This window comes from Scyliorhinus canicula, chromosome 4 (genome assembly GCF_902713615.1).
Source record: "Scyliorhinus canicula chromosome 4, sScyCan1.1, whole genome shotgun sequence".
Taxonomy (NCBI): Eukaryota; Metazoa; Chordata; class Chondrichthyes; order Carcharhiniformes; family Scyliorhinidae; genus Scyliorhinus; species Scyliorhinus canicula.
In genome coordinates this window covers 120,403,692-120,427,488 of record NC_052149.1, presented here as the reverse complement: position 1 = coordinate 120,427,488, position 23,797 = coordinate 120,403,692, and the positions used below count along the sequence as shown (strand labels likewise).

The 23,797-nt window shown below is 44.7% G+C and overlaps 1 protein-coding gene across 2 annotated transcripts in view; it reads left to right on the top strand.

Annotated features, from left to right (window-relative positions):
• Window positions 1–23,797, top strand: part of LOC119964926 (neurogenic locus notch homolog protein 2-like) — a 183,311-nt gene that overhangs the window by 91,580 nt on the left and 67,934 nt on the right. For both annotated transcript variants that reach the window (XM_038795110.1, XM_038795109.1), the window contains exons 7-12: window positions 3,831–3,986; window positions 6,580–6,765; window positions 8,084–8,197; window positions 17,350–17,463; window positions 19,942–20,175; window positions 21,261–21,371. In XM_038795110.1, the coding sequence (XP_038651038.1) occupies window positions 3,831–3,986; window positions 6,580–6,765; window positions 8,084–8,197; window positions 17,350–17,463; window positions 19,942–20,175; window positions 21,261–21,371 (915 nt within the window). The remainder of the gene's footprint in view (window positions 1–3,830; window positions 3,987–6,579; window positions 6,766–8,083; window positions 8,198–17,349; window positions 17,464–19,941; window positions 20,176–21,260; window positions 21,372–23,797) is intronic.

Genomic DNA, 23,797 nt, shown 5'->3' with positions numbered 1-23,797 from the left:
CGGGCCACTCCCCCACCATATCCTCGTAACCCCGCCTAACATGTACAGTGTTGCACAATAAGTGCCAATTTAGAATACCCACCCACTAACCTACACAGCTTTGGACTGTAGGAGGAAATCAGAGGAAACCCATGCAGACATGAGGAGAACATGTATACTCCACACGGACAGTCATCCAAGGCCAGAATCGTACCTGGGCCCCTGGTGCTGTTGGACAGAAGTGTTGACAGCTGTGCCACCCCACAACAAATTCTTGCCCTTGTTTTTAAATCCCAGCATAGCTTGGCACCTCTCAACCTCTGTTAACATCTCTAGCCTTGCTCCGAAATATCTGCCCGCCTTTAATTCCACCACTTGAACATTCCTGTATTAATTGCTCCACCATTGCTTTTTTAAATATAAATTTAGAGTACTCAATTTTTGTTTTTAAATTAAGGGTGTCATGTGAGAGTACCTCTAAGAAATGAAAGTTTAAGCAATGTACCTTTAAGAAATGGAGCAGCTCATATTACTGAAGTGATGTCAGAGTGTGGATGGAGCTGGGTTTTTTAGCTCAGCCATTTTTCAGTGTTTTGGTTTCAGTTTGAGAGAGCAGCTGAAAAGTGCCTGGCTGGTTTGCTGTGAGCTGTTTGAAAGGAAAAGCCAGTTTTGAGAAAAAGAGCTTGGGTGTATCTGTGTTTGCAGTAAGCTGGATCTGCGGTAATCTCTGCCAGGAAAGACTATCTCTGAATCATTTGGGTGATTTAAACTCATAATAGTAATGTCTTTAACCTGATGTGTTTCTGTTTAAAGGTGTTAAGTCTTTTGGAGGTTTGAAGGAACATTTTGAGGGATTATTTAGTGTTGTATTATTTTAAGTAAGGGGTGTTGAGGGATCCAATGTTTATTTAAGAAGGTAAAGTTGGGCAGCAAGGTGGCACAGTGGGTTAGCCCTGCTGCCTCATGGCGCTGAGGTCCCAGGTTCGATCCCGGCTCTGGGTCACTGTCCGTGTGGAGTTTGCACATTCTCCCTGTGTTTGCGTGGGTCTCACCCCCACAACCCAAAGATGTGCAGAGTAGGTGGATTGGCCTTGATAAATTGCCCCTTAATTGGAAAAAAATGAATTGGGTACTCTAAATTAATTTAAAAAAAGAAGGTAAAGTTGAGTTCATGGAATAAACATTGCTTTGTGTTTAAAAACCCACGTGTCCATAATTGTACTACCACACCTGGGGAACAAGCCGTGTGCTTCAAAAGCAACCATCCATTAAGGGAAGAGGTTGGTTGAACTCCATGATACATTTTGGGGTTCCGAAAACAGTGCGCCCATAACAAGGGGCAATTTAGCATGGCCAATCCACCTAACCTGCACATCTTTGGGTTGTGGAGGGTGAGAAACACGCAGAAATGGGGAGAATGTGCAAACTCTATACAGACAGTAACCTGGGGCCAGGATCAAACCTGGGTCCTCAGCGCTGTGAGGCTGCAGTGCTAACCACTGCGCCACCGTGCCACCCTGCTCTACCATTGGTGACAGTGCTTTTGGTTCCCTAGGCTCTGAGCTCTGAGATTCCTTCCCTCAATCTCGCCTCGTTCCTAATTCTCTTTCCTCCTTGAGGGAATTTTTAAAACCTCCCTCTTTGACTAAGATTTTTATCATTCTGTGGTTTGATTATTTTTGATGATGAAGTTCCTCTGAAGGACCTCTGGTACCTTTACTTTGTTAAAGGTAGTATATAAATACAAGTTGTTGTAGGCTGGAAGAGGTTACAGGAATGGGGGAGGCTAGGCAGTGGAAGGCTTTTGAACATAAAAAATGGTGAGAACATATAAATTTGTGTTCTCAAAGGGCTCAAAGCAAATGGAAGTCAGCAACCATGGATGAAGGGTAAGTTTCACATGGTAAAGATTCTGAAAAGAGCATCAGAGTTTTGGATGAGCTCAAGGTTTGCAAAAAGGGTGCAAGATGAGTGATCACCCAGAACTGCATTGGAATAGTGACAAAATGCGTGAGGGTTTCAAAAACCGGCTGAAGTGGCCCATATTGGAGGGGTGGAAGTCAGTAGTCTTAGCAATGGAGAGCATAAGGGGTCAGAAACTCAGTTCAGGCTCAAAAAAGATAACAAGTTTGCAAACAGCTCATTTCAGTCTGAGACAAGTGGCAAAACGAGTCAGGAAGAAGGATGGGTAAGATAGTGGGGTCACAAAGTTAGTGGTTGAGGGGGAAGACCGCAGTTTTGGACCTCCATGTGTTTAACTGGAAAAAAATTATGAGAATTATATCTGCAAGCTAAATTGGTTAATTTTTTTTGCAGTGTCAAGTTTGCGATCTTCTTCCACTACACCCACCAAGCACTTTATTAAATGCAATTTATTTTCCATGCTTGATAAAGAGTACATCATGGGTCTCTTCACAGAGTTGACCTTTGTTAGAACTGCGTCATGCAAATATGAGGACAACATTAACTAATGTTACAATCCCTGTATGAAATTCAAACTTGCAATGACTGACTGAAAGGATCACTCCCAAGATTCCAAGTTTTAAGACTTTTACTCTAAAAGTACTATTGACTAAACACTATTTCTGAAGGCAACTTACACTTAAAAAAAAACGGAAATGTTTCCCATTAAATTTTAAAATGACTGAAAATCGCCCTCCATTGTTATACATTACCCTGCCCCTTAAGTGGACACTTAATTCTCCAGGAACCAGTCCAAGGTGATTTTTCATTCTTTTTCTTTTCCTTTTCCAATTAAGTGACCCCTAATCTTAGAAGTCACTTTCATGGTGATGGGCGAATTGAAGGTTCTTCCTTTTAGCGAAAGCTAGGCAATCCTTCCAGCCTTGCATAAACCTTCATGAACTTGGTCTCTTCAATCTCCTCCCCTTCCCTCTCCTATCCTCTTTTCCCCTCACATCATGTTCTGGTTCCTGCAGATTGCTCATTCCTGTGAGTTTCAATGGGATCTTGGCTAAATCTGCACGTCCTTCCTCTGGACTTTTTCTCTCATGGAGCTCATCTTCATGGCACCATAAATCAAATGGGCCTTGCATCCACGTAGAATTAGCTGTCTTCTAGAACTCTAAATCCATTCTATCATGGAATTAAAAAGACAGTTAAAATATATAACCATTTACAAATCCTGACAATCCTATCACCTTCCTGTGTATTGCAGGCTAACATCCTAGCCATGGTTAGCACAGCTGCTCTGGTCATTGTTTACAAGTGTAAATATCTTACACCTCCTTGTAATAAAAAAACCTGAGCCTCCTTAACCTTTAATAATCCAAGCCACACAGGCTTGTTGTCAGAACAGACCAAATGACCCCCATTCATTCCTCCATTTTACACTAAATTCAAGGGACAGTGCCAAAACCAAACAATCGTTAACGCATTGCATATTTGTAACACTAAACATGAGGTGGAATCCAATTTAGCATGTGTACATGTGGAGGGTGGAATAGCACTGGACAGATTATCCATACAGGTTGTCGAGCACATTGTAGTCCAGTCAGTTCTCCCAATACTACCAGATCGGTCGGGTTTTTTTCTGGAGGGGCAGGATCCATGCCAACTCTTGGGTTTCAGAAATGTCCTACCCTTTGAAGGCTGTGCTTCGCAATGAGAGTAATTCCTGATATTCCATCAAATTGAACATTCTTCTTGTTGGACTCCAGGCCTTTAGGTACAAGTGGGCAGCAATGCTTGGCTCACTCACCATCTCTTGTGATGTGCACCATCACAAGGCAAGATGTATTCTTAGTTTTGTGAATTTTATTCCTTCCCTTCCATTGAGGAAGTGGCGAGTGTGTTTTTTCCGTGTATAATAAGTGGTTCTTTATTTTTAGGGATCTTCTGTCAAGTGGATGACGCATGTGTTACTAACCCCTGTCATGAAGGAGCCACATGTGAAACCAATCCCCTCAAGAACAGCTTCTTTTGCAGTTGTCCCCTTGGATACAGGGGGACTATCTGTGATGAGGACATCAATGAATGCTCACTCGGTAAGTGTCTGGACATTGGCTAGATCTTCATCTTGCCATGTTGTTGATTTGTATTCTTCAGATGAGATTTTTATTTTTTTTATTTTTTGGGATGTGGGTATCATTGGCAAAGCTGCCATTTATTGTCCACCCCAACCACTCTGAGAAGGTGCTGGTGAGCCTTCGCCTTTAACTGCTGCAGTCTTTATGGTGATGATACTCCCACAGTGCTGTTCGTTTGGGAGTTCAAGATTTTGAACCAGTGAGAAGAAAGATTCTTTCAAAATTGGGATGAAGTGAGACTTGAAGGGGAGTGTGGAACTGATGGTATTTTCATGTAACCTTTATCCTCACCATGTCTACAGGAGCAAAGTTCAGACCACCTAACTCCTTTTATGTTCCTTTAGGACTGATGGGGAGTGAGAGTTCTCACGAGCAATCTCTGATCTATCTAACAAGTAAAAGTGCTTTAGCTCACTCTGTTGCCTACTTTCTTGTTCTGTTTGGCTGTTGCCCAATTCTGAAGAAATTATGAGCACTTTGTTGTCATCTGCCATCACAGTGGTTTCCACATGCCCTTCATAACGGCAGGATTCTCCGTTTCTGAGACTAAGGGTTGACGGCGACGCAGAATTTATGGACATTCACAACAGCAAAACTGGCGGTGAACCTGGATCGATTCAGCAGCTGAGGAGGGGCTAGCACCCCTGCCACGTGGAACACAATCGATTCCAATGAAAAATGATGCGGGATTCGCTGGGTCCATGATTGACATGGGAGGCTGACAAGCTGCAGCCGCATATACACATGACAATCCCCACACACACTCATCCCACTTAACAAGTTGGCACTGGTTGTGCTGGAATGCACCCATACAGCTGACTGGTCAGCCGGGGCCAAAGGGCACCTCGTGTGTGCGTGCGTGTGTGGGGGGGGGAAGAGGAAAGAGGAGGAATGGCCTGGGGGAACACTTATACGACCCGTGGCCCTAAGCTCACAGTGGCAGTTTGTGGTGTGTGCAGCTGCATGGCTGCCTTGTTGGCTCTGGCAATGATGTTCCATGCCCGTCCACCCCGATCCCACAACCCACCTCCTGGCCATCCTCCGCTACGCCCCCATGACCCTGGCAGAAGCCCCCCGGCCAGCAGCACAACTGTCAGCAAACTATGGCGATGTTGAACACTTTCCGTACCCCTCTCTCTCCCTCAGCAGCCACGACGCCTGTTTCATGATTTTAGAAAGCACAAGTGAACCGTGATGTCGGGAACCCGGCCTATAGGAGGGGGAGAATCACAAAGGCCCCGGAGAATACTGGGTCAGGCCCACTAATGACATGCAAATGTTGTTTATTGGACATGTTTTCCGGTATGCATTGACGCTGTTGTCGAGGTGAAGGAGAATTGCGATTTGGCGTCGAACCGACGCCTGCCGTGATTATTTTAGCGTCAGAACCTATTCTCCGCCCAATCATGTTTTACGATTTCAGCGGCAGCCAACGGAGAATCCCAGCCAACATATTACACTGTGCGTGACTTTTTAAAAAAAATTGCTGAAACCCAGTTGCCCGAATGCTATTAAGGTTGTTGCTATAGTTATTATTTGTGAAGGAATTATTGCAGCAGTTAAATAAAACCGTGCAGCATTGTGCCCTTGAAGGTGTAATTGTCAATCACAAAGGAAGATTTAATGGATAATCAGTTTGTGTCACAGGAAATTGTACCCAGTTAGATCCAAGTTTAGGGAATTCCCTCCCGAAACACCTTGGCCGGAATTCTCCCCTACTGGGCGGGGAGGGCCATACTGGCGCCGAGGTGTGGCGTGAACCACTCCAGCGTCGGGCCACCCGGAAGGTGCGGAATCCTCCGCACCTTAAGGGGCTAGGCGGGCGCCGGCGGGGTTGGCGCTGCGCCAGCTGCTGCCGAAGAGTTTGGCACTGTGCCAACCGGTGGCAAAGGGCCTCCGCCGGCTGGCGCGAGTTGGCAGCCTGAGCAGTCAAAGCTGTGGGTTCCATCTTCTCTCTTCTCCCCCCCCCCCCCCCCCCCCCCCCCCCCCCCCCCCCCCCCAGCACGGTCGGCAGCCTGACGCCATATCTGCTCCCATAATATGGGGGAGAGGTGAGGCGTGGACAGGAGGGCACCATATTGTAAATGAAATGAAAATCGCTTATTGTCACGAGTAGGCTTCAAATGAAGTTACTGTGAAAAGCCCCTAGTCGCCAAATTCCGGCACCTGTTCGGGGAGGCTGTTACGGGAATTGAACCGTGCTGCTGGCCTGCTTGGTCTGCTTTCAAAGCCAGCGATTTAGCCCTGTGCTAAACAGCCCCTAACATGCCTGCCCCACCTTCAAATATGCAAGCAGGGTTGGGGCGCAAAACTCACCTCCATGTCACATGTTGTCTGTGAATCACCTTTGGGTGTTTTACCACGTTAAATGCAATAAATAAACACACCTTGGCAGGGTTGACGGAGGACAGTTACTTTAAAAAGAATTATGTTTCTCTTGATAAGGAAGATGTAATTTTGTGCACTGGCAACGCAATATTGTTATTCTACAGTGGATAGAATCCAAGCAAATGTCACTGTCACTGACCTTTCATACATTTTTTTACTGTAGGAGGCAATCCCTGTGAACATGGAGGAAAATGTGTAAACACCAAAGGGTCCTTCCGCTGTGAGTGTGCTGTGGGTTACACAGGACCACGCTGTGAGATGGACATCAATGAGTGCCTTGCCATGCCCTGCCAGAACGATGCCACCTGCTTGGACCAGATTGGAATATTCAAATGCATCTGTATGCCAGGTGGGAATTGGCAGGGAGGAAGCATAGAAATCCTCCTATGAATTGCAATTACTAGGCAGATTTTTAAAACATTGGCGATAGATACATTCAAGGTTCAGGTAATCATATGGTGGTGCAACGATAATTGAGTAATTGACTGATCATGGCAGTCAAATTCCAGCACAGTCTACAGCAGACCCAGCCGTGACGTGGGGGAAATATCCTGGTATAAATAAACAGTAAAAAGGCTGACAGTAAGTGCAGCACAAGTCAATCTGTCTATTAGTTTAACTTTTGTAAATGTCAAAACAAAAAGAAAGAGAAATAAGTAGCGTCACGGAACTTGCGAAATACTTTAGTCTATGGTTGGTCAAACTGACTCAACTCCCAATGTGTTTACCCCTGTGAGACACACAAAATGAAACAATGGCATGTTGAATCATTTATATAGCTAATTGAACATAAATTCCAAGTCTATATTGCATTACGTTTGTACAGCCAACCTAGTATGGAAATTGTCAGAAAAAACCTTGAATGGCCACATTTTGAGATGTGACATCAGGTTGGCCCGTATTGCATGTCCAAGTACAACCCAGTCTCTTATGGTTGGAGCTGGTGTTCTGGTCACTTGGAATGGTTGCCTTCTCAACAAGATGTATTTTGTTAGAAACATAAAAAATTCCAGAGTTTGGATATCCAAATCTGCTTATTGATTTTTTTTTTGTTTTAATCCCCCAAATTCACATGCCATCCGCAAACTAGCGGACCTGATCACAACACTTCATTTTATGGAAACAGTGATACAATAACTTCCCTAATGCTAGTCCCAATGTGGCAGTGCTGGTAATCGGCCTCCAATTCTTGCCATTTGCACCACATTGTAATACAATGTGGCTTGTACCTACAGTTCCTCAATGCCAAATATCTGATTGCCTGCTTTTCTTCAAAATAATTTCATAGGATATTTACATTCACCGGTCAAAATGGCAGATGTGGCTTTGGTTCAGTCCCTCATCTAGAAAATGGCAACTCTGACAGTGCAGTGCTCCCCCAGTACTGCACTGAGTATCAGTCTGGATTTAGGATTTGAACTCACAGCCTCTGACTAAGATGTGAGAGTGTTGCCAGTTGAGCCACAACTGACACCTATGAATGAGGAATGATGTGGAGGGTGGACGATAACGAATAACATCATCAAGCTCTCTACTCGTTCCACTCAGCATAGAATTTATTGTTAAAAATTGTTGGTCGCTGCCATGTTTGGTGAGCAGTAAATTTGGGTTATTCGATGTGTTTTTGAAAAGGTTTTCAGTGAGTTTTGATGTTTTACTGATGTCAGGTTTTGCGGGGACATATTGCGAAATGAATATCGATGAATGTGAAAGCCAGCCATGCCTAAACAGCGGAGTGTGTAAGGATGAGGTGAACAGATTTGCATGCAGGTGCCCGGATGGTGAGTAGTGTTTTCAAGATTCAAAGAAGTGTAATTTTTAAAAACATGTCAGTCTAAAGCCACAGTCTCGATGTCCACCTTTGTGCGCAGACCATTGCAGTAAGTCACCACAACCTGTTCCTTTGGGCAATATCACTTTGGTCACTCTTGCACCTTGCCGCTGACTGATCTGCATGGATCTGTCAGGAGGATTTTATTGCAAGGTGTGTGTTGTGGTTAAAGTATCCAACACTAATAGCAAGCACATTTGTGCCAATGTTAGTCAGTAACTATAAGCAGTGGATGTAATGTAAGTCATGCAACTATCTTGATGGACACCACGCACAACCAGAAACTGGTCAGGCTGTGATGCCCTTTTGCACATATATACACACGCTCTTGCACACATTTGAAGGTAAGCAGTCCCTGCAATGGCAAAGTGTGAGGAAGATGTGCCTGGTTTTCAGCATTTAAGAGTTATTCCTGGATTGGGAAATTTATGTACTCTAGGAGGATATGGTAAATTATGTGCCCTCGGGAAATCAAGTGGATTATGCATTTACACAGGTTGAGAGTGAAAAATCTGTTTCTGTTATTCATGAGGATGTAACCTATTGGTGATGGTCATCCCAGAATTGGCCTGTGGGTGTTGGAGAAGTTTGTCATTCACTGGCCTGCCCTGTGTTTCTGTAATGGACCACAATTGTGTGGCAGGGTCTGAAGCTAGAATAAAAGAAAAAGGCGTCACCTCTGGATTTATGAGGCCCTGGTGAACGATAACCCTCTGTTATGACCACCATGACAGCACTGTTCTTTAGAGTGCATTTTGCTGCTCATAACCATGTCATTTCTCTGACAGTAACTAATAATAAATTATTCAGACATGGGATTTTGTCAGTCTTCTCACAATAGAACTCACTGTCCTTTCATAACCGGCCATGTTGTCTGACACTGTGGTATATTTTTAATGAAAGCAGTTCGTAGTCCTCATAGCGGCTGACTGCTTCTGACAAGACCTATTCTGCTCAGTTAATCCATCAGTGCTGCTCGAGAAGAGGGCCAGTAGAGCAGTGGAGCCCTGTCTGCTCAGAATAGCAATGGGAATGCAGCCTCGTTGCAGAGTGTGAAGGAATCTGCAGAGGCGGCTTCTAATGCACACAATCAGAGTACTGTTTCAGACTGTAGGACAAGCACATTTGTTAGATTTTTTTTTTTCTCCTCTCTTTTCTATCCACAATGCCCTCCCCCTACACTCCAAAAATCATGTCTTCGTTACTGAGCTTGGCGAGGGGAGGAAAAGTTCTGTGAACTCTAGGCTGCTCACTTGTAAATTCTAAGCACTCAGTGCTCTTGGCCTTGTAGTTTCTGTGATATATGGCCCTTCATTGGGGGAGAGAGAGAAGAGTGGGAGAGTTAACTGCTGAGTCAGAAACTTTCCTGCATTGATACAAATTGCTGAAGGTTGCAAATTGCTCGGAGGGGGATTGAGGTGGTGGTGGGGGGGGGGGGGGGGGGGGGGGGGGGGGGGGGGTGTGCAAAGCCACACACCATCTGAAAAGGAACGAAAAATTGAGTCAACTTTTCCAAAAACCTTTTTCGGCGTTTTCCTTTAACTTCACCGGACCATTTGTTTGGTTGTCCTGTTTTTGCAATTGAAATCCTGCTGGACTGTGTAGACGCAGTTCTGCAAATCCGACAACATGTATCTCCCGCCTTAGAATACTCTCTGAATGCAAGTCACTCTGTTCTCGTTTGTATTATTGGACTGCACAGCAGATGACAGGGTCTGATTCTGTGTTTTTATTTCCATTTCCCTTTCCCGGCTATTACTGGTTAATATTCATGTGACTGAGAGCTTCAGAGATAAAACTGAACTGTTACTGCAAAGTATCAGGTTTATCAGTGATACATACACTCTGCCTCCCAGTATAGTATCAGGTTTATCAGTGCTACACTCTGCCTCCTAATAGTCTGTCTACACTCAATACCAAGGCATCTAAACAAATTGCAGCCACTTTGCTGAGGTACTGATGAATGACTTGTGTCTCTGGGGGAAGAAAAAAAGCCATCATCGAGAGGGATGGGGGGAATTGTCATGTCCAAGAAGTAACAAAGGGATGTACCTCAAGTCATACATCATGGTATTTTGCTAGTTGATTGACAAAATAATGTTCAATTTTACTCTGCCTTCAGTTGAATATTTGTATGTATATGTGTAAATACATTCACGTATCTGTTATATATGTATGCATACATAAGACAAAGTGGACATCCAACTGCCGTGATCAGAATATATTGTGTGTGTATTAAACTATGTCTCCTTTTCTTTGGCTGTTATTCATGTTGCCCTTGAAAGTACCCTTGTCTTTAGCTATGCTAGATTGTAAGAGGAGCCTTGTACTGATGGTAGCATGATGGATATTTCCAGGAAGTTGCTTCAAACTTCTGCGTTTAGCCATGAATGTAAATGACCCCTCAGCTGGCTTCCCAGACAAAATTATCGATAAAATAATTCAAGAGTCAAACCACTCCAGTTTTAATCCTTGTCATGTCTGTGCAAGGTGCCTTATCTGTGAAGGGTGCAGATGGTCTCAGAGCTTCTAGGCCTTGCCAATGCCATTCTGACATAAAAGCAGCTTTTCCTTAATTACATCCATGTTGCTCCCAAAAAGGAAGGCACTGGTGTATCCCCATACTCCTGTATTCAAGATTAGCCCCACCTTGGTTCTCAACAGGCTGCACATTACATCACTTATGTTATTTGTTGACCTCGGCCTTGTCCAAGAAGATGGTAAGAGTTGAAGTTGCAACCTTCCTACCATTTGTCAGTGTAATATTTGCAAGTTCCTCATGCCGATATGTAGACCCATCATTGGTGTTGGTTTGTTTCATTGCTGGGACCAGCAATCGTGACCAGATGTACCTAATGCATATGTTGCAAATGATTATAAGACCACAAGATGCCTTGGTCAGATTTAACATCCTGGAGTTTTCAGGGCAAGGAGTGAGGAAACAAGAATAAGTTTAGAAACCCTAAAGAATCAGGCGCTATACTTTAGGTTTGACACAGAGCAAATGTTATCAAACTGTTCAAAGGGAGTGTGAGATGCATCTGCAGATTGTAGAAGAGTTAGCCAAATGTATCTATTGGAAAAATTCTTGAGAATGTTTTTCTAATGTGCTGTAGATACTCATTTGAATAGTGTATGGAAGGAGTTGTTAGCATGGATTTAAAAGTAACAACAGGTCATGTACAATAAATACAAAAAAAAATACAGCGCTGGAACAGGCCCTTCGGCCCTCCAAGCCCACACCGACCACAATACCAACCTTTGCCAAAACCCTCAGCACTTCCTTGTGCCATGTACCTCTATACCCATCCTATCCGGATGTTTGTCAAGATGCCTTTTGAATGCTGTTGATGTATCTGCTTCCACAATCTCCCCTGGCAACGCGTTCAAGGCACTCGCCACCCTCTGCATAAAAAACCTGCCTCGCATATCTCCTCTATACTTTGCCCCATGGACCTTTAACCTATGCCGCCTGGTGATTGACCTCTCCATCCTGGGAAAGAGTGCCTGCCCATCCACTCCATCTATGTCCCTCATAATCTTGTAGACCTCTATCAGATCACCCCTCAATCTCCGTCTTTCTAATGAAAACAGTCCGAGTCTATTCAGCCTCTCCACATAGCTAACACCCTCCAGACCAGGCAACATCCTGGTAAATCTCCTCTGCACCCTCTCCAAAGACTCCACATCCTTCTGGTAGTGTGGTGACCAGAATTGTGCGCAATATTCCAAGTGAGGCTTTACCAAGGTTCTATACAACTGTAGCATGACTTGTCAGTTTTTATACTCGATGCCCCGCCCAATGAAGGCGAGCATTTCGTATGCTTTCTTGCCTACCTTGTCCACTTATGTTGCCACCTTCAAAGATCTGCAGACTTGCCCGCCCAGATCTCTCTGACTTTCTATATTCCAAAGAATTTTGCCATTTACGGTATATTTCCCCTATATGTGAGACCTACCAAATTGCATTACCTCACATTTGTCCGTATTAAACTCCATTTGCCATTTCTCTGCCCAAGTCTCCAACCTATCTATGTCCTGCTGTATCTTCTGACAATCCTCAACACTATCTGCCCCTCCACCAACCTTGGTGTCATCCGCGAACTTGCTAATCAGACTGGCTACGTTTTCCTCCAAATCGTTTATGTACACAATAAACAACCGAGGCCCAAGCACAGATCCCTGCGGAACACCACTAATCACATCTTTCATTCAGAAAAACACCCTTCTCCTTTTGTGACCGAGCCAGTTCTGTATCCATCTTACCACCTCACCTCTGATCCCATGTGACTTCACCTTTTGTACCAGTCTGTCATGAGGCACCTTGTCAAAGGCTTTACTGAAGTCCATATAAACAACATCCACCACCCTCCCTATATCAATCATCTTTGTCACATCCTCAAAAATCTTGATCAAGTTAGTGAGATATGACCTCCCCTTCACAAAACAATACTGTCTATTGCTTATGAGTTCATTTGTTTCCAAATGGGTATAAATCCTGTCCCTGAGAATTCTCTCCAATACTTTACCTGCTACCGATGTGAGGCTCACCGGCCTACAGTTTCCAGGATTATCCCTGCTATCTTTTTTAAACATCGATACCACATTAGCTATTCTCCAGTCCTCTGGGATCTCACCTGTAGCCAATGAGGATACAAAGATGTCAGTCAAGGTCCCAGAATTTCCTCCCTTGCTTCCCTCGGTATTCTGGGGTAAATCCCATTCGGCTCAGGAGACTTATCGACCTTAATATATTTTAAAAGACCCAATACCGCCTCCTTTTCGATGTTCGGATGTTCCAGACTATCCACACACCCTACCCAAGAATCATCTTCCACAAAGTCCCTTTGTTTGGTGAACATTGATGCAAAGTACTCATTTAGCACCTCGCCTATTTCCTCTGGCTCAACACATAGATTCCCCACACTGTCCTTAAGTGGTCCAATCCTTTCCCTGGCCATCCTCTTTTTACATATGAATAAAAAGCTTTGGGGTTCACCTTAATCCTACTTGTCAAGGACTTTTCATGGCCCTTCCTAATTTCCCACTTCAGTACCTTCCTACTTTCTTTATTTTCCTCAAGGGTTTTGAGTCTCCTCACCCTCCTAGACCGTATAAAAATCTCCTTTTTCTTTTTAACGAGGTTCACAATATCCCTGGTTATCCAAAGCTCCCTAAACTTCCCATAATTATCCTTTGTTCTCTCAGGACTTTCCTGAATCCTAATCAACTGTCGTTTGTAATATACTTGAATTTAAGGTAGTAGCAAGACCAAGGGATCAAGGCTATCCTATAGCTATAATTTATGTGGTTCTTGAATCTTTGTAAGGTTTCGCACATGAGGATTTTAAAGTAAAAGGAGTGGAAGTTTTGAGGACATAGTACTTTTGGTTTCAGGGGTTTCCATGTCTGTGTGGCGGGGATGATATTGAAGTAATTGGATATATATTGCTTTTTGCTTCATCAGAGACCTGCGATTTTGGGCCTCTTATGACACTGCTTGTTATGCTACCAGTGACCCAGAGCAGCTCTGTTGACTTCAATGGGAGATATTCTGAAAGCACTAACTTTTTGAAGAGTACTGTACCGGCTATACTGTACTGTAGAAATGTAACAGGAGCAAACCCATCACCATTGACTTCTGTTGTCTGAATCCCAACAAATTAAGTGCTTTCACTCTCACTGCAGAACTCTGTAGGGACAAAATCCTTCCTATTGCCATTTATTTTACAGATTCCTAACAAAATCAATTTCTTTCCCGTCCGCAACAGTACAGAATTTATATGGGACAGGCCCTTGACAGTGATATTCCAAGGGTGCCAAGTCTCCTTTTCCAGCGCATCTTGATAGGAAATTGCAGTAAGCTAAAGTCCTCTCCAGTCACCTGCGTTATGTACTGTTGTTTTATTGTTTTAAAAGTCCGGTTTACTCTCATCTATTTTTTTTTTTCCAATTTTATAGAATTTATTTTTAAAGCGAGACAGTGAATTGCTGAATGAATAGTTTGCAGCAGAAAGAATTTTGTAAACCAAACATTCTGGACTGCAGTTAATGGCGATCTTGGTCCAAGCCATGGCAATTGACATACATAGAAACAGACAGAGAGAATAGAAGCAGGAATATGCCATTCGGCCCTTCGTTATGATCATTAAATTCAATACTCTGATCCCACCATATCCATTTAGCGCTGAGAGCTATATCTATAAAACAGATTGAATACAGACTGCAGCTTTGCATTTTGATATCCTTTCACCTGCTCCAGAAGTGAACATTTCCACTCTGTAACCCTCAGAATGGAAAATGTGCAGTATTTGTGAGCTTTTGTTCTTTTCCAGCATCTAATTCGGACACTCTCCCAAAGAGGTAAAGAAATAATTTTATCCAGTTTGGAAAGTGGAGATGGGAGGGTAATGATCCTGTTGATTGCGCCATCCTTCCCTGAAAGCTCTCCCAAGGTTCCTGGAGGCCTGCGAGCAGCTCTCTTATCCGGGGCACAAAGGAGCAGGATTCCAGGGCTTGTGTCAGCTGTTGCCAGGCGGCAGTTCACGCTGACGTGTCATTTGAACCACAGGCAGGGCCTCGTGCCCTGGGAGCTGTTCGGCTCAATCTAACTCTGCTGCCTGCCAGCACTTTGGCTGGCCACAGTCTACCCAAGCTCCTCTTGAACTCCTGCAAGGCCGGAAATCTCTTTGTGCTGATTGCCAAAACTGCATAGAGACAAAGCTTTGAGTATGTTTTACTCTAGTGTGCTTTTGTTTTCAGGTGGAGAGTGGGTGGGCTCACGGGAGGGAGGAGGAGGAGAAAGCAAAGTTGGAAATTAAATTGCTGCATATTTCACCGGAGCATGCCATATTCCCAACAGGACTTTTTCTTTATCCAGATTGACGCTGAGCACTGAATTGTCTGCTGGCAAATTTTTTCCCAAACTAATATCTTTGGTTAGATCAGGGTTTGACATTCTCAGAGTTTGAACATTCATTGTCAGAGCTTACTGCTTCCTTTCATCTTTTCTATTGGCATTTGGCAGTGGGCTGCAGCAAGGAAGAAAATCTCAAATTTTATTTCACATGGATTAATTTAATGCTGCAGGGAAAATTAAAAAAGTGTGATCCCATGGCGTTTCAGTCATGTGTGTCCGCTCTGCTCCCACATTTGCATGTTGGAAGGTACGAAGAGAAGGAAGGCTGTGTGAGTATGAGTTGCTTGGTGGTACACTCCTGTTGGATGTCAGAGCTCTGTGTGAATATGTGCCTCAGGGTTTCACTGAGGGTCTTGACTGGGGCCTGGCAAGCCAAGGAGTTTCCAAATCCTGCAGAATCTTGGAGTTGACTTTAACTCTTGAAGCCAGAACTTAAAAAGTTTGTAACTTCTGGGTTCTAGAAATGTGCACAAGTTATTCCATCTGACAGATGTTTGGGGATCCAAGTGGGAGACTGAGCTTCAGTAAACCTGGTATCACTGATTGAAATCAGCTTTTTCATTAATGTTTAACTTTTGTTCTAAAAACTATTTTTTAAAAACATCTCCTTGAACAGATTGCCTTTTGTAATGCTGACTTGCACCTTCTGTTTTGCCAATTCCTCAGTTGCGAGAGACTTCCATATTCAAACCGTTCACAGGAAAGGAAGGTTTCTCCTGAATTCTCTATTAAATTTATTCATGATGATCTTGTATTTATGACCCCTAGTTTTGGACTCCCTGCAAGTGGAAACATCTTTACATCTACCCTGTCGAACCCGTTCATATATGGGCTGATAATTGCAAAACAACATTTGTGCCATAGATGTAGGAGCAGAATTAGTCCATTCAGCGCATCCAGTCTGCTCTGCCATTCAATCATGGCTGATATTTTTCTCATCCCCATTCTCCTGCCTTCTCCCTATAACCCCTGATCCCCTTATTAATCAAAAACCTATCCATCTCTGTCTTAAAGACGCTCAGCGATTTAGCCTCCACAGATTCACCAAACTCTGGCTGAATAAATTCCTCTTCATTTCAGTTTGAAAGGATTGTCCCTTATGTCTGAGGCTGTACCCTCGGGTTCTAATTTTTCCTACTAGTGGAAACATCCTCTCCACATCCACTCTATCGAGGCCTCTCAGTATCCTGTAAGTTTCAATAGGATCCTCCCTCATCCTTCTAAACACCAAAGAGTACAGACCCAGAGTCCTCAACAGCTCCAATGTGACAAGCTCTTTATTCCAGAGGTCATTCTTGTGAACCTCCTCTGGACCCTTTCCAAGGCCAGCACAGGCCTTTCCAAGGCCTTTCCATGGGCAGCACGGTAGCATGGTGGTTAGCATAAATGCTTCACAGCTCCAGGGTCCCAGGTTCGATTCCCGGCTGGGTCACTGTCTGTGCGGAGTCTGCACGTCCTCCCCGTGTGTGCGTGGGTTTCCTCCGGGTACTCCGGTTTCCTTCCACAGTCCAAAGATGTGCGGGTTAGGTGGATTGGCCATGCTAAATTGCCCGTAGTGTCCTAAAAAGTAAGGTTAAGGGGGGGGGGGGGGTTGTTGGGCTACGGGTAAAAGGGTGGATACGTGAGTTTGAGTAGGGTGATTATGGCTCGGCACAACATCGAGGGCCGAAGGGCCTGTTCTGTGCTGTACTGTTCTATGTTCTATGTTCTATCCTTCCTTAGATGCGGGGCCCAAAACTGCTCGCAATATTCCAAATAGGGTCTGACCAGAACCTTATACAGCCTCAGAGCTACATCCCTGCTCTTGAATTCCAGCCCTCTCGACATGAATGCTGACATTGCATTTGCCTTCCAAACTGCCAACTGAACCTGCATGTTAATCTTTTGAGGATCAAGTGCCAGGCAATTACCCTCTCCAACAAGAGAATCTGACCATCACCCCATGATATTCAATGGCGTTACCATTGCTGAATCCTCCATTATCAACATCCTGGGATTACCATTGACCAGAAGCTTAACTGGACCAGCCACATAAATACTGTGGCACACTGCCACCTTCTTGAGGACAATTAGGGATGGGCAACAAATGTTGGCCCAACCATCCCATTAATGAATTTTTAAAAATTTGTAAAGGTTAATTGATTTGCTTCAATGTTTTTGTGTGTGTGTGTATATGTTTGTAGGTTTTACCGGGAGTATGTGCCAGATTGACATTGATGAGTGTGCCAGCACACCATGCCAGCATGGAGCCAAGTGTATTGATCGTCCGAATGCCTTTGAATGCGAATGCAGCGAAGGTAAAACTGGTTGGTGGTGAACAACAAAAAAAGGAAGTGAAACTAAACATCTGCAGTAGTTGAAAGTTTACACTCCAGGAAAATTCTAATAGTCAAATTTTCTTGGGATTACCCCACCTTTTTCTGGCCGTCAACATCCAATTCCCCTCTGTCATATCGCCCCCTCCCCAAATATTATGCGAAGGCAAACGCTGCTCAGCAACAACTCTTCAAATGTTTAACATCTGGCGGTTCAGATTCCACACTCAGCCAGTCCCTGAATCATCATTGATATTCTTTTTTTTTCTAAAATTAGTGTACCCAATTAATTTTTTCCAATTAAGGGGCAGTTTAGCGTGGCCAATCCACCTAACCTGCACATCTTTGGGTTGTGGGGGGGGAAACCCACGCAAACACTGGGAGAATGTGTAAACTCCACAAGGACAATGACCAGAGCCGGGATCGAACCTGGGACGTCAGTGCCGTGAGGCAGCAGGGCCAACCCACTGCGCCACCCGGCTGCCCTCATCATCGATATCCTGACAGAAACTAGAATTTCTGCTTTGCTGCTGAAGTAGATTCCTCCTCCGCTTTACTCGAGCTTTCAGCCAATTGATAATTAATGCTACCTCGCAGCACAATTCAGCATTAGGTTACTTGTCCTTGGGACACTCCTGAAATAAAATAACTTTCCCACACTCGCTTTTAACTGTTGCACTGCCAGACTGTTTTCTTTTGTTTTGGCTTGGGGATCCCTCAGCGGTTCAGTCAGCCCTTGCTGCCCGGCACAGTGACCACTGTTGCTTTCGAAGCCAGCACACAAGATGCAGCCTTAGCTTTAGGTGTGCTACACTACGTTCCCAAAGCAAAGTTATCTTTTTTTAAAATAAACATTTTATTGAGGTATTATTCGTATAGTAACAACAACAAAATAAACAATATACATGAAACCATAAACATAGCGCAAAAGCCATTTACCTCTCGTATAGGTCCTATCCTTATTAACCCCCTACTCTAATCTAAACTACTCCCCCGCCCCTCAAGGCGAACTTGATTTTCTCCAAACAGAGAAAGCTAGCCATGTCCGATTGCCAGGTCTCCGATATCGGGGGCTTTGAGTCCCTCCAAGCTAATAGAATCCATCTCGGGGCTACCAGGGAAGCAAAGGCCAGAACATCTGCCTCTTTCTCCTCCTGGATTCCCGGATCTTCCGACACTTTGAAAATCGCCACCTCTGGACTCAGCGCCACCCTTGTTTTTAACACCGTGGACATGACGTCCGCAAACCCCTGCCAAAATCCCATAAGCTTTGGACATGCCCAAAACATGTGGACATGGTTCGCTGGTCCTCCCACACATTTTGTGCACCTGTCCTCCACCCCAAAGAATCTGCTCATCTGGGCCACTGTCATGTGAGCCCGGTGAACGACCTTAAATTGTATCAGGCTGAGCCTGGTGCATATTGCGGATGTGTTGACCCTACTCAACGCGTTTGACCATAGACCATCCTCTATTTCACCTCCGAGCTCCTCCTCCCACTCCTCAGTCTGCATCTCCTCCGACCGCATAAGTGCCTTATAAATGTCCGAGACGCTCCCTGCTCCTACCCACCCTCTGGAAACTATCCTGTCCTGAATCCCCTTAGTGGTAGGAGTGGGAAGGTTGACGCCTGTTTACGTAGGAAGTCCCGCACCTGCAGAAACCTGAATTTGTTTCCCCTCGCCAACCCAAACTTTTCCTCCAATGCTCTCGTACTCGGAAAGCTCCCCTCGATGAAAATATCCCCCATCCTCTCAATCACCGCTCTCCGCCATAACCGGAACCCCCCGTCCATACTCCCCAGGCAAACCGGTGATTATCACAGATTGGGGCCCAGACCGATGCTCCCACTGCTCCCACATGCCGCCTCCACTGACCCCAAACTCTCAGGGCCGCCACCACCACTAGACTGGTGGAGTACTATGCCGGCGGGAACGGCAGAGGCGCAGTTACCAATGCCCCCAAGCTGGTGCCCTGACATGAAGCCGCCTCCATACGCACCCATGCCGACCCCTCCCCACCACCCACTTCCTGATCATGGCTATATTAGCCACCCAGTAATAGTGCTAAAATTTGGCAGCGCCAGCCCGCCCTCTCCCCGACTCTGCTTTCCCAAAGCAAAGTTTTGCAACAATCCTGTCATGTACTCCTTCGCTTTTATTTTTGATCAGTTGGTTGACCTTTTGTTGGTGACTAATATATTTGGTGGTCTGAAAGGGGGTGCAGGTTCCTGGATAGGAAAAATAACAGGGCACAGCTAATTGCAGGAAATCACACAGGAATGAATACTAGTTCTAGAAGATTTTATGGGATGTGAAATTTTAGCGATTGACATTTGTAATTGTAGAAACTCTTTAAACAGGTAAAAATAGCGGGAAGGAAACTAAAATAGGTGAGAAGATTAAAGACGTTTATTTTTTCCTTTCCCTCTTACTCTTTCCCCTCTCCATTGATTGAAAGGCTTTACGGGGACTAATTGTGAGACTAACGAAAATGACTGCATCCCAGACCCCTGCCACTATGGAACGTGTGAGGATGGAATAGCCGGGTATACCTGCAACTGCACAGTTGGCTACAAGGGTCCAATCTGCAGCGAGCAGATTGACGAATGCCAGAGTCAGCCCTGCCAGAATGGAGGCACTTGTCAGGACCGTGTGAACAATTACAAATGCCGCTGTCCAGTTGGAACCTCAGGCAAGTAGCAAGTTGGAAGAAATGGTCCAGTTTTAGTCCAGGAAAAACGTTCAGAAAATTGGTAATAGTCTGCCATTGACCACAGTTAACCCCTCGTTAAGTTGGGGGGGATGTGTCTTGGTGCTCTATGGTTAATTATTAAAGATTTTCTTTTATTCTACTCGGGGCATGGGCATTGCCCATCTCTAATTGTCCTTGAGAATGTGCTGGTGAGTTATCACCTTGAACCATGGCAAGTGCTGTTAGGAAGGGAGTTCCAGGATTTTGAAGAAACGACAATACATGGTAGGTGACTTGGAGGGGAACTTCCAGGTGGTGGTGTTCCATGCATCTGCTGCTCTTGTCCTCCTTGGTGGTCGAGGTTATGGATTTGGAAGGGTTGTCCAAAGCGCATTGGTGAATTGCTGCAGTCCGTCTGGCGGATGGTACATGTAATATCCCACACAGGACCGATGAGATGGGAATGCTTTTCTTCCTCGTGCTTGTTGGGGAATACGAGCTACCAGCTCCCCCGCTAAGGGTGGGGTATCTCCATATGAAAGGTCGGCCAGTAAGGCATCGACTAGAGGAGAATCAGGTAGGGGTCTACCGGGCAGTATACATATTGTTTTTGTAAGTAAATCTTGTTTCTTATTTCACTCGGTGTTGCTCCCCGTGTCCTTATTAAAGTACACACAGCTGCCACTGTGCACTGGTGGTTGTGGAAATTAAGTGAGGGAAGGGATGCCAATCAAGCGTGGGTTGCTTTGTGCTGGATGGTGTCCAGCCTCGTGAGTGGTGTGGAGCTGCGTTCCAATTAATCCATGCTGATGAATAAACAAATTATAACTCCCGCTGCCACCTGTAGACCTGTAATCACTGGTACTTGGCGTGTGTTATCTGACATAACTTACATTTGGAAGTACAGAATCGTTCATTATGCTGCTAATTGAACCCGGGTTACGCAGCAGTGCTAACCACTGTGCCACCGAGACGCCTCGCCTTGAATGATTAGTTTTGTTGCCATTGCATCATTTGACCTTGTTGAATGCAGCATTGCAGAACAGCAAGTGTTAAATAAATCTCAAATTTGAATGATCCTGCAGGTATCAATTGTGAGATTAACCACGATGACTGTGCAAGCAATCCTTGTGACTATGGAAGCTGCCAAGATGGTATCAATCGGTACGACTGTGTCTGCAGTCCTGGCTATACAGGTAGGATCTGGTCCCATAAAAGCAACACAATATAGACATGGGCTGCCACTGTTGGCACAACTTGTGGCCCTACTTTCCAGCTGGTGCTCAACTTGCCCCAAGTCACACATGCATCATTTTAAACAACTTTAAAGCATCAAGGGTGTTAGGAATATATTTAGCAATGGAATTAAGTACTCCACGCCAGCTTTATATGATCATTCGCTGGTGAACCTGACATAATGGCTGTGGAAATATTCTTTCTTAACTGTGGAATGCTCTGTGTGTGATCGTTTTTTCTTGGTTTCAGTTTTGGAGACCATGCCTTCCAATGTACCCCACATTCATTTTGGGTGCTATCGTGATTGCCCTTTCAGGGCAACATGGTAATGGTCACCTGACCTGGGTGACCAATCAGGACTCAGAATGTGGGATCACCCCATAGTGAGAGAGGCTCTGAGGCGGAGACATTTTAGAAGTTGGCTACAGCCCATTCAGCTGCTGTGCAACTCTTATTAATAAATACCGTTATGTTCACTAATGAAGTCTGTGAAAGTGCATCTTTACATCTCGCGCCGATAAGAAATTATCCTGATACTGCCTTTGGCCCTACACCTGTGAATATCTTGTTTTAATCGAAGTCTGAATAAAAGAACACACCAGAATGCCTCTCTTTGAGCTGATAGACCCATTTGACTCCTCCACAGAGGACTGATTGCACACAATGCATGGAACGCCTTGGGCATTATTTCCAAGCAAAAAAAACAGGGGAAAAGGCAAAACGCAAAGTAATTCGCCAAAGCGTGGAACTCAGACCTATAATCTTAATCGCAGTCTTACAGCCGCAAGCGCGCCCAACTCCAAATCATTTAGTGAGCTCGTGGATTTAGTGAAAGCTCAATTGCAATCTCAACCATCAGTCATATTCTAGAGATTCTAATTGAAATCGAACGTGAGAGCCCCAGGCGAGTTGATTATGATTGACATGGCTAAACTGAAGCAATTACCGGAGTATTGTGATTTTGGAGCCATCCTCGAGGGCATGTTACGGGATAGGTTAGTCTCAGTGGCATGGACAATGACCCTGTTCAACGCAGATTGCTTGCAGAGGTCGACATAACTTTTAAGTGAGCAATGGAGATAGTCCTGGCCATGGAAAATGCTGAAACAGGTGCACAAGAGCTGCAGGGAGCACATTTCACCAGTTTGGGCAGGAAACTTCAACCAGCCTTGGTGCCAAAACTGCCAAAGCATTTGAAGCAGGATCAATTTTAGCCACCAACAAAACAAAAAGGAACAGAATAGACAGTCAGTCAATAATGCTTGAAGTGAAATGTTCCTGATGTGGAGGTAACCACACTCCTTAATCATGTTGATTGAAGGAGGCTGCATGTCTTTATTGTCACAAAAGAAGACATTTTAATAAAGCAGTGCAGTGCTAAGTTATGATCGGAAAGTCATCGGTCAACCAAGGTGTAAAAATGCACTTTCACAGACTTCATAAGTGAACACAAAATATATTTATGAATGAGAATTGTACAGCAGCCACACAGATGTAGCTCGCTCCCAAAATGTCTCCGTCTCGGAGCCTCTCCGTGGGGTGATTCCATGCTGAGCCCCGATTAGTAACCCTGGCCAGGTGACGCTTACTCTGCTGTGTTGGCCTTAAATGGATAATCACCACAGGTGCATCAGTTTGCTTGGAGCTCGGACCTATAGCTTTATTCACAGCCCCAAGCGCACCCGACTCCAAATCATTTAGTGAGCTCATGGATTTAGTGAAGGCTCAGTTTCAATTTCAACCATTATTCATACTCCAGAGATTCAAATTTAATTCGAAGGCGAGAGCCCCAGGCAAATCGTTGCATTTAAAAGACTTGTCTTAACAACTCGGCAGAAGAAAGAACTTTCATTAACACAGCGCCTTTCATGATGTGAGTTCCCAAAGTGCCTTGCAGCCAAATTAAATGTACTTGAACTATAGTCACTTTTCCAATTTTGGAAACACGACGGCCAATTTGCATACGGCAAGCTCCCACAAACAGCATTTAATATGCCCATATGTTCCATTATAAGTTGAGGAATATGTATTGACGACGACAAGAGGGAAACTCCCCCCTACTCTTCTTGAAACAATGTCCCAGGATCCTTTGCATTATGCTCAAGAAGGCAGATGGGGTCTTGGTTTAGCAACTCATCTGAAAGTTTCACCTCTGCTAGTGCAGCATACACGAACACACGGGTGTCAACCTCGATTCGCTGTCATCGTAGGGGAGGGAACTTGTATTCTCAACCTCCTGACTCAGGTGAAAATGTTACTGCAAAGACACAGCTGACACTTGACATGGAAAAGATCAGAGATCGGGTGAAAAAAAAAGATTGTGATGGGATTTCAGCACTGTCATGGATCTGAGTATAAGGCATGAATGCAGCAAAAGAATAGAACA